Source organism: Aristolochia californica, unplaced genomic scaffold (assembly GCF_029961685.1).
Source record: "Aristolochia californica isolate CCGP_79_NKW_82.1479 unplaced genomic scaffold, dmAriCali1.0.hap1 SCAF_213, whole genome shotgun sequence".
Classification (NCBI taxonomy): Eukaryota; Viridiplantae; Streptophyta; class Magnoliopsida; order Piperales; family Aristolochiaceae; genus Aristolochia; species Aristolochia californica.
The window spans coordinates 1-11,462 of NW_027181897.1; the positions used below are offsets into that span (position 1 = coordinate 1).

At 48.3% G+C, this 11,462-nt stretch overlaps 1 protein-coding gene and 1 pseudogene across 1 annotated transcript; one reads left to right on the forward strand and one right to left on the reverse strand.

The window, feature by feature from the left end:
- Positions 1-5,742: 5,742 nt before the first annotated feature.
- On the reverse strand, positions 5,743-6,032 carry LOC137957733 (uncharacterized; annotated as a pseudogene).
- A 2,829-nt stretch (positions 6,033-8,861) lies between these two features.
- LOC137957732 (small ribosomal subunit protein uS11m-like) lies at positions 8,862-10,024 on the forward strand. Its single transcript, XM_068805170.1, has one exon. It carries the CDS (start codon positions 9,311-9,313, stop codon positions 9,866-9,868), a length of 558 nt encoding a protein of 185 aa, XP_068661271.1. The 5' UTR covers positions 8,862-9,310; the 3' UTR covers positions 9,869-10,024.
- The last annotated feature ends 1,438 nt before the right edge of the window (positions 10,025-11,462 follow it).

An 11,462-nucleotide genomic window follows, 5' to 3' on the forward strand; every position in this document is an offset into this window, starting at 1 on the left:
TAAGGCACTTGCAGCACACGCCCAAAGTAGCAAGAGGGCCTCTGCTGCCCTAAGGCACTTGCAGCCTTAGGGCTTGTGCGCTAGCTTGACCTTGGGGGCCCGCTGGCTTTGAGCGAGCGCATCCGCGCTCCGCTCACTGGGGAAGGAAAACGCTTTCGGAGATCGAGATTTTCTTTCTTTTTCATCGAAAACGAAGAAGGCCTACGGTGCGTGTTATCTGAAGGGCGAAGAGAACACGCTTTTTCGACCGCGGTGGTATGATTGCCGGGCCCTCTCCTCGTTCCGCCCGCAGGCCTATTGGGATAGCAGCCTTCGGGCTTTGCCCGCCCTTTCTAATAAAGAATTCCGGCTCGGCCCGGGAAAGCGCTGGCAACAAAAGAAAGGAAGGGGTCCATGTAGCTGCTGCGCCCGCCCCCTTATAGCAATAGGGCAGCAGGTTCGGCATCTACTACAAAAGAGAGAATCCACTTCAGATAACCACGCCTCTGCTAGGCAGCGTGTGGAATGGCCAAGAGCGGACCTTTTTGGATATATAATCCAAGTCGAGAGTGGAGTTACGGGAACAGCCGTCTGATGGAAAACCACTTTCACGTTCGGTTCAGAGAGCACTTTTTTCGTTGAGAATTCCTCGTTCCCTTTCGTGTGAATTCCCCAGCGGCGAATTAACAACTTGTGGGGCCCTATCTATTCCATCTCTCGAGCCCCGAAGAAAACCCCCCTCCCCTTCGGACTCCATATCTCTTTTGACTCTATATATGTGGGCACCTGATATCTATGAGGGTTCACCCACCCCGGTTACAGCATTCCTTTCTATTGCGCCTAAAATCTCTATTTCTGCAAATATGTCACGTGTTTCTATTTATGGTTCCTATGGAGCTACATTGCAACAAATCTTCTTTTTCTGCAGCATTGCTTCTATGATCTTAGGAGCACTGGCCGCCATGGCCCAAACGAAAGTCAAAAGACCTCTAGCTCATAGTTCGATTGGACATGTAGGTTATATTCGTACTGGTTTCTCATGTGGAACCATAGAAGGAATTCAATCACTACTAATTGGTATCTTTATTTATGCATCAATGACGATAGATGCATTCGCCATAGTTCCAGCATTACGGCAAACCCGTGTCAAATATATAGCGGATTTTGGCGCTCTAGCCAAAACGAATCCTATTTCGGCTATTACCTTCTCCATTACTATGTTCTCATACGCAGGAATACCCCCGTTAGCCGGCTTTCGTAGCAAATTCTATTTGTTCTTCGCCGCTTTGGGTTGTGGGGCTTACTTCCTAGCCCCAGTGGGAGTAGTGACTAGCGTTATAGGTCGTTGGGCGGCCGGAAGGTTGCCATGAGTAAGTCAGTTTGGGGGACCGAAGGCTGTTCTCCGTGCACCGGACACGTAGCTTACCGAATCAGTTGCGACACGGATGGGAATGCATGCTACGAAAGAAAGGGTCGATAAAGAGACATCAACCGTCTACTCAATATCCTTGGTAGAGTCCACAATCACTACACGAGATGAACCTGGGTTTGGTGAATTTCAGTTGGCCTTAGGTGTAATAGGACTCCCAGTTACTGCGCGCGATCGTATACTGAGGTGCTCCCCGCCGGTTGTTGGAACGACGCGAGCCGGGCCGGGCCTCGATTCAGAAAGATGAAGGGAAAGAGGTGACTAATTCCCCATCTCATTGGGGCGGAAAACGAATCGACATCTCGATGTGATACAGCCTATTCTTTTTTTGTTGGGAAAGAACGGCGAAGTCCATCCGAACCTGAAGAATAAGAGGAGAGCAAAGCGCCAATGGCGCGCGAAGCGCATGCGGAACGGGCACGGAGAAAAAAAAAAAGTGTGTGGAGGAGAAGCAGCCGAGCTCATTCCCTTCGCTTCCTGGGCCCAAAGCAGTGCAGTGTTTCCTGGCCAAATCAAGGATTTGGGGCTTCTTGCTACATTATTTATATTTAGATGTAGTAAGATATATGAATAGAAAGATAGATCCTCCTATCCGATTGAGATTATAATATCTAAAAAAGAATCGATTTCATTCAACGTTTGATTCAAAGAACTGCGCTTAGCCCCCCCGCTCATGAAACGGCTCTGCTGCAATGGATGGCAGAGGGTCCGTAGTACCCGAAGCACTGGAGTGATCCAGTAGCCGGGAAGGGGCCTAGAAGTGCCTACGTATACACCACACTACACTTGGCTCTACACATTTACAGAGCTAACCCCTGTCCAGTGTCTGGCAGAGCGGCGGGGGGCTTCAATCCTTACTCCTTATCCCCAGCCCAGGCTAATGGGGCCTTACTTATTCAGGGGGGAGAGTTTAGCCTCGAGAAGCACTGTTGAGAGGAAGATCCTTGGCCCCTCTTCATTCTCTACAGGGGTCTCTGCCCACATGGAAGCGGGGCAGAGATGGAAGAGATCGAACACGAGAATAAGAAGCAAGCTCACCTTCCTTTTTTCTCATTTTGATAGAGGGGGATGGAGAAAGTGGACAAAACAGACTCCAATTTCCCAGTCGAAAAGACCTTTTTCTTATCGAAAAAGAGGAAAAGATTCATCTTGAAAACGCTCCTAACCCAGTGAGCGGAGCGCGGATGCGCTCGCTCAAAGCGCGAAAGCCTGCGAGCGAAGCAGCGAAGCGAGCCAGAAAGCGCACAAGCCTTAGGGCACTCCAAGTGAAAGCCTGCGAGCGAAGCAGCGAAGCAAGCCAGAAAGCGTCAAAAAGTGCCCCTCTTACTACAAGGTGCTGAATAGCCCCCTATTACTACTTTGTGCGTAGCCCCTTGTAGTAAGAGAGCCTACGGCGCCTATTACTACTTGGGGCTTGTGCGCTAGAAGCGGGCGTGTAAGCGCACACGCCTTAGGGCACTGCAGCCTTAGGGCGTGTGCGCTTTATGGCCTTGGGGCTTCAAAAAGTGCCCCTCTTGCTACTTTGGGCGTGTGCGAAGAGCGAGCGCACACGCCATACTAGCGCACAAGCAATAGGGGCCTACGGCCCTATTGCTACAGGGGCTTTCTACCTGATAGCAAGAGTGCGATAAGCACCAATTGCGTCAGGTGCGTAGCCCTGACGCTTAAGAGCTTGACGCGCGAGAGGGGCATGTGCGCATGGCAGCAAGTGGGCTTGAGCGCTAGCTTTGAGCGGTTTTTCAGCTTCCTTCGTAGAGCCGTGTATTGTAAGTGATCCGAACCTGCCCGGAGCGAGCCCCCCTGAGAGGCAAGTGAAGTTGGTGAGCCGTATGATGGGCAACTATCTCCTGCGGTTCGGAGAGGACTCAGCTGTTAGTTAGTACCCCCAAGGTCTTGGGGTGGCCCCTTTCACTCTATTTTATTATATACGCTTAGCGAAAATCATGTTTTTTGATACACCTAGGACATGGATTCTATATGAACCAATGGATCGTGACAAGTCGTTACTACTAGCAATGACTTCCTCTTTCATTACTTCATCCTTTCCATTTCCCTCTCCCTTGTTCTCAGTGACTCATCAAATGGCACTCAGTTCATATCTGTAAGTTCGATCATTGACAAGGTTCAAAGAAAGGGTGGGCCATTGATAAAGAATATATTCCAAACCACAATGCTAGCAGATGCGGGCCTCTGCTTTTCTTTTCATTAATGAAACCTGCCAGTTATTATGGACTCCAATCAAAAGGCAAAATCTAAATATATAGGATTATGGAGGCCTTTGCCTTTTTGTTCAAAATATAAAATAGACGTGGGTGGCCTGTGGTGGTTCTGACAATGTTCGTTCAATCAAGAAGCATTCTTCTTTTTCTTAACTTAAGAAGAGGGAGGAGACAGACTTGGGACCTATGAACGGAACAACACAACAAAGATGATGAAATGAAGAAGAAAGAACGGGAGGCGCCCTATTAGTAAGTTGGCAAGGACTGACGAACTACTTACTTGTGTTTGGTTAACTACTTGACTGACTTGGGGTTCTTTCTCGTAAGTGGTACACCCTGCACGCACACTCACTATATCTATATACGTATACGTTGATAGCCTTTCGGCGCCGCCTCTCTCTACTACATACAGTTGTTTCAGGCCGAACACAAGGTCTTAGGCCCGGATCCGATTATTGTTCGGGTACGAAGCTACGCTATTCAAAGCTGAGAGCGGTTCAAGAACCAATGCAAGCAACCCCGAAGCGCATTCCAGGGATAATAGTTGACTGGGAACTTCTGGAGTTCTTTCTGCGTCCACCGTTCCACATTCCGACGACGCCTCCCGTTCTTTCCTCTCTGAGCGACGAATTGGCTGTTTACAAACAAGCATTCAAGAAAGCAATATGTCTTCTGTTCTGAACTTGATAGACCGGGTGAGCCATGAACATGAGCTATAGGGGTGACGAAAAGAGAGAAGCGTTATGAGGATTGGATTGGGGAGTTTAGAAAAAGGCTCCGAAGGTGTCAAGAGCTAGAATAAGGTCTTCTATTTGAGTTGAGAACCGGAATAATAAGGTAAGTATAAGTATACGAGTTGATAACAGAACAAAGAACCCCAACTTCTAGAGGAAGAAATAATGTTGGTTTCATTTCCAAGTTTTCTTTTCACACTATCGAAATGCGAGTTTCAGTGAGCCCACATTTCGATCAGAGAGAGCCCAGCAAGCCCCAGCTGAAGTGAGCGCTCAAATCAAAGCGAGACGAAGCTCGCCGGCTTCTAGCGCACAAGCCCGCGGGCACTTGCTTTGCTGCCCTTGCGGGCTTAGAGTGCCCGCGGGCACTGCAGCTGCAGAGGCCGTTGGCTTGAGTGAGCCGTCGTGCCCCCCTCTTGCAATTTTTTGCCCACTTGCTGCCATGCGCACACGCCCCTTGGCTCCTTATAGCAATAGTGGCACCCGCGCTTCGCTCGCAGGCGTGAGCGCCGTCGGCTTGAGCGCTTAGGCTTTCGAGCCTCCCTGGATCGTGGTCCGTTGGCTGGTCCTTGTTTGGTCATAAGGATCATCGTTCTTATTAGGTCAGGGGCGGCCGGCCCGGGGGTTACCCGCGATTGGTAATGGCACAACAAGAAGAGGGGTAGGGGAGACAAGGTTACGCGCTGGGTAGCGCAGCGCATCTGTTTCGGGTACAGAGGCGACGAGGGGTGCTAACCCGGCAACCCAACCCAGCAGGGCAGGGGCGGGCCGGCCATAGGTTCGAATCCTGCCACCTTTCTTGTGGATCATCCTGTGGTTACCGGATGATGGGAATAAGCAATTTAGAAATGAGCACGAAATGTCAATAAATTCATTGTCTCATTATTCGTTATTTCCGGGTCTTTTCGTTGCATTCACTTACAACAAGAAACAACCACCAGCGTTTGGTGCAGCACCTGCATTTTGGTGCATTCTTCTTCCTTTCCTTGGTCTTTCGTTCCGTCATCTTCCTAATAACTTATCCAATTACAACGTATTAACCGCTAATGCACCTTTCTTTTATCAAATCTCAGGGACATGGTCTAATCATGAGGGTAGTATTTTATCATGGTGTTGGATCCCAAGTTTTTATGGATTCCTTCTTTGTTACCGGGGTCGACCCCAAAGCCATAATGTTTCAAAACGAGGAGGCCATAGAGAAACTCTTTTTTGTTCCTTTGTCTCGAACTTCGTGAAGAACTCCATTCTATCTCTCCCTCGTTACGAACAAAAAAGTGAGTTGTACACTCCCAAAGTTCTACGAACCCTTGTTGATTCTGAACTTCGTTCGCGAAGGAACCGGACTTTTGACGGGCCAGCCCTTTTTTATGCGCCGCTTTACCCTGGAAGGAAAATGAGCTTTGCTCCTCTGGGCGCTAGGCGCTCCCGTGGTTCGCGAGAAGGAAAAAGGACTCATCTTTTGTTGCATCTGGCACGAGATGAAAAAGAGAGAGCTTCGTCTATTGATGAACAGCGGATTGACTCCGCTGTTGGCATTGCTTTGTTTTTCTCTCCTTTCCTATCAGCGAGTTCCGATCCTTTTGTTCGAAATTTCTTCGTTCGTACCGAACCGCTTGCAGAATCAAATCCTGTTCCACAAGATCAATTATCAGCTATACATCCTCCTTGCATTTATGCCGGAGACGTCGCCAGTGCTATGGGCTTTGGCTTATGTAGATCAAAAATGATGAATGGGATTGTTGCACTCCACTCGCCGCCAATGCGGAAGGATGCCGCCGAAAAGAATGGAACGCTGCTTCGCTCTGCTGGATGCGTCGGATCCCGTATAACAAGAGAGCTCTTTACCCTCAAATTCAAACATGTGGGCGCAAAATGCTATCCTGCTCTATTGTTGCGTAGCAATAGAAGCCTGCTCATGCAGCTTCGGCGGCGCTTTTTCGCCTTCTCTTCGCTCTGGACAGGAGCGCTAATGGACACGGGGAGGGAGCAGGCGAAGCGTGTCGTTCGTAATGGAAAGAAAGATACCACTACTTCGCCTCTTTGTTGGACCGCCGGCGCGAACACTGTGGTCTCTGACCAGGACCAGGAACCCATTCGAATTTGGATCTTGACATGTCGGTTGTTTTTAACCGTAGGCATCTTGCCAGGAAGTTGGTGGGCTCATCATGAATTAGGTCGGGGTGGCTGGTGGTTTCGGGATCCCGTAGAAAATGCTTCTTTTATGCCTCGGGTATTAGCCACAGCTCGTATTCATTCAGTAATTCTACCCCTTCTGAATTCTTGGACCTCGCTTCTTAATATTGTGACTCTTCCATGCTGTGTCTCAGGAACCTCTTCAATACGGTCCGGATTGCTAGCTCCCGTTCATAGTTCTGCTACAGATGATACACGAGGAATCTTTTTATGGCTGTTCTTCCCCGGCATATCTATGATTCTTTTCTCCCAGATGAAGCAGCAGGCATCGGTCCGTAGAACCTATAAAAAAGAGATGGTTGTGGCGCGAAGTACTCTTGTGCACCTACGTCACTCGGCTCGCGCGCAACCCCGCCCCGTTATGTTATGGAAGAATTGAGCTTCTTGCTGGGCTGGTTATTCAGAGCCAGCAATTGGCTGCCTGATTTCGTCCCGTCCGTTGCGCTTCGGGGGTAACTGTGGCGTGGCTGAATGTAGAGCAGTCCGCTCCTACAGCGTTTGATCAGTAGATTATTTAGAACTTCGGAAGATGGTCAAGGTAGCTTGCTTCCAAGCCACAGCACTAGATGCGCATGTAGTCGTAGTAGTTGGCCCATCATGCCTCTGTTCGTTACTATACTACTTCGGATGAATGGGGAATTACGAAGCTCTTTGATCTGCAGAATAAGGCCTACGAGCTCTCTGTTTTATGGCAGAGATCTCTCTACACCGAGGAACCGAATAACAATGGATCGAAGCCCTCCTCTTCCTTCCAATTAGTGAGATTCCCCGGTGTGGCCGGCCCCGACTACATGGGAACAGATCCTTCTTCCTCGGAATCGAGACTTTTTACCAATTGTCACTTCTAGCGCACAAGCCCCTTAGCCATAGGGCACTGCAGCTTTCTCGCGAGCTCTTTCTTCTCTTTTACATCTCGAAATCGAGCGGGCTTCAAAAAGTGCCCCTCTTGCAACTTTGGGCCCACTTGCTGCCATGCGCACACGCCCCTTGGCTCCTATTGCTATAAGGGGCGTGTGCGCTTGAAAGCCCCCCTATGGAGTCAAGCTGGCTCGCTTCGCTTTTCTCGCTCGCTGGCTTTCGCGTGCAGCTAGCGCGCACTGGAGTTTTCCCTTTACTAGTAGGGGCGCGTCAAGCTAGGCCTGATTAACACTGGAAAATCAATCAATAAGAGACAGAAGCTACCAGCAGTGGGATTAACAATCATATCAATGTTGGGCAAAGGAACTACTTTGGACAATTATTTTATATCTCCGAAATCACTGCGGATTCTGATGCCCCCAGTGGCCAAGGAAACTGGGACAAGGAGATCCGATCTTCATAATCAATGGGACGAATGTTTTGATACCTCCAAGAGCGCACGAATTCCTGCCTTTTTTAACCGAAGGAGCTCATAACTTTATGATGCATTTTCCTCAATTCCTGCTTAACCGGCTTGGCATCGGACCGTACAACCAAGCGGTGCTACTCTACCAAGGAGGAATCGGGACCGATAAGACCATGCAAAAACATCTATGTATTAAGCCAGAAGAGAGGTCAGAGCTGCTTTTTTATCGAAAAAAGATTGCAGCCCTCAGCTGAGTAATCTTGGGGCTGTCCTCGCGAGATTGAAAAAAACTGCCTTTTCGACTAGCAAGGAAGAGCCGTCTTCAATCTGAGTTGGTGCTGGTGGTAAATGAAACTTCTTTGCCAAGATCGAAACTTGTAGCGAAACAGGGCCGGCCAGCCGGATGATTTTTTATGCAAGTCATGAGTGTATGATCGGGAGCCATCTCTTCTATCGTTTCGGGGGAAGATCCCAACCCGAGGTAACGAAGAAGCCCACTCCATGATTTCATGCATTACTCTTCAGGCTAGAAGTAGCTATTTCCCCAGCGGAGAACAGCTAAGGTCCAGTGTGTTGGAAATGCAGCATAGATGATAGGACTTTGAAATGGAGCTATGGGTCCTCGCATTCATTAGCTACCGGTGCCATGCTCGAATATAATATCTTCAAATCCTTGATGTCTTGGTGGGTTGTTCCCGTATGTATCAAGTCGGTGACTGATAGGTAGGAGATCTCGTATATATCTGGATAGAAAGATAGATAACTATAGGGAGTCGTTTTTGTGCATTCATTCATGTACAAAGGTTTAGGTTATCTAGGTACTATGGTTGTTCTCAACCCGGTGGGCTTGTCCCTTTTGCTGTTACAAACTCTGTACGTAGTGGTTCCTCTCCCTTTGCTGAGATCCAATCCAAGAGGTTCTTCCAGTGTTTGAATGTCCCGGGTTCTCTATCATCATAAATAATAGGTGTGGATGGGCTAGATAAGTCAATTCTGATTACAGCTAAAAGAAAGGGAATTGCTCTTCCCGAAGTCAGACTAAGACCGAGTTCTTCGCACACTTCGCACACGCCCCTTATAGCAATAGGGGCTGCAGTGCCCGGCGGCTTGTGCGCTAGCACACGCCCAAAGTAGCAATAGGTGCCGTAGGCACTCTTGCTATCAGGTAGAAAGCCCCTGTACGCAAGAGGGGCACTTTTTGAAGCGGGGCTCAAACCATGCCTCAAGGAAACCGTAGCCCAGTAACCCAAAGGCTCTTCCGAGAGATCCGAGAGACATGGTTCAACTACAACTAATAGTGCACCTTCTCCCACGCATTTCTCAGTAACCACTGAGCACAATTCTTATCTGAAACTACGAACAAGATCTTAAAGCTGTCTCAATAATTGCGGCTCTGGGATTAAGAGTAGAGTTTCTTGTGTCTTATGGATCCATGGAAGACTTATTAGCTAAATTCACTTCTAATACGATGCCCCAGGAAAAAACGACGGCCGAGCGCGTAGAGCAACAAGTTATTGCGGACAGGAGTTTCAAATCCATGAACTTCGTACAGAGCATCTCGGAGGAAGATGAGCAATTGGAGCGGAAAAACAAAGATTTTGTCCATTTACCACCGATCCACAATAAGACCTTTGTTACCGTGACGGATGCTAGGGGGAATAAAAAAACTGGGGCCTCCGCAGGTTGTTTGGAGGAAAGAAAAGGGGGGTCTCGTCTTTCTCGGTATGCAGCTGGAGCAACTGCAGAACATGTAGGGCGATCCGCCAGAAAGATGGGGATGAAGTCGGTTGTAATGAAAGTGAAAGGATCCACTTTTTTCAGGAAAAAGAAAGCTGTGATCTTGAGCTGGAGAGAAGGTTATACCTTTGCTGAGTGTAAGCGAAGTGAAGGAGTAGGAGATCAATCTCAAATTATGTACATCCACGATGTGACCCAACTTCCACATAATGGATGCCGACTCCCCAGGAAACGTCGTGTTCAAATAGTTTAGTTCCAACAATGAAGTTATCCATTTTCACTTGACAACAATTCCGGAAAAAATCTGACTCGGAGGGAAGTGGGAGGGAGCCTTACGCTAGCGCACAAGCCGCCGGGCACTTGCTGCCATACGCACAGCGCACACTAAAGCGGGCACAGCTAGCGCACAAGCCGCCGGGCGTCAAGTGCCCTAAGGCTTGTGCGCTAGTTGCCCCCTATGCTTTGGGGCTAAGCGCACACGCCCCTATTGTGTAAAGGGGCCCGCATGGCTACTATTGCTATTGTAGGCTTGGGGCTTGTGCGCTTGCGGCGTGGCCTTCTTTTGAAGCTGGGCTCCTGGGCAGAATTAGATGGCTGTCATCCCAAGTTTTGTCTCTGATCACAGGCCAGTAGAACATAACTGCCTAGAACGGCCAAAGCTGGGACCCATTCCATTCAGATGTGATCAGACATGGTTTGAGAATCCAGGGTGTTCTGAACCATCCAGCAGCAAGTGGAGAAGGAAAAGTTTCACCCTCCTGTCTTCTCAAAGCAAAGCTCAAATCCTGGACCTTGAGCTTCCAGAAAGACAGGGAGGAAAGAAAGGAAGACTGAAGTGGATATAAGAACGAAACTTGAAATAAGAAAAAGGTAAATCACAAAATAGGATGCAACAGATTAACTATGTGAGAAGGAAGCTGGGTATATTAGAGCAACCATTAGAAACTGGAAAAGAAGAGATTCTCAGACGATTTCTCAATACGGTTGCTAAGCATTGTCAATCGTCGAAATTCCAACTTCATAGCTTCAATTCAGAATGACCAGGGAACCCACAAACGAGACGAGATCAAGAAGGAGAAAGAGGCGAGGCAACAACCTTCTTTCTTCAGCAAAAAACTGGATGGAGAAGAGGTGATAGAAGAGCAAGCCAAGAAAGGATGCTGGAAAATAGATAGGATCCACTGGGAATGACACATTCAAAGATGAACCAGTGAGTACTGAAACTATTAGGTAATATTCGAGAGCAAGCCAAATAAAGCCCCAGGCCCGGACGGCTTTCAAGTTAACCTATTCCGGGACTACTTTCAACGAGATCTAGTGGAATTTAGGGGAAATGGGTCAGTAAACTCATCATTTATCTCCCTGATCCCAAAGGAAACCAGACCTGAGAAGTTAGAGAGATTCAGACCTTCCACAGCGACAAAGGTCATAGCAAACAGATTGGGGAGAAAGAACTTCATTCACAGCAAGGAAGAAGGGTAAAAAAGGACAGAAGCATCACGGAGAACATATGTAGTGTCCAAGAAGCAATCTATGAAGCCAAACGAGGGAAAAGAAAAGAAGACGGATGATAGTCAAACTGGACATGGACAGCGCATATGACAGGCTAAATTTGAGATTCATCTTTCAAATAATCTTTCTTTAATAAGAGCCCTGCATTTCAAAGGATTGCTGCAATGGTAAATGGCAGACGCAGACCAGGAAGCTAGTATTTGCAGTGAATCCCCCTACCTATACATAATGAATGCCGAAATCCTGGGTAGATGACTCAACAGAGCAATGGAAGAAGGGGGGAGATCAGGTATGTATGCTTCTAGCCCCGACAGCAAGAGCAATGAATCATTGGC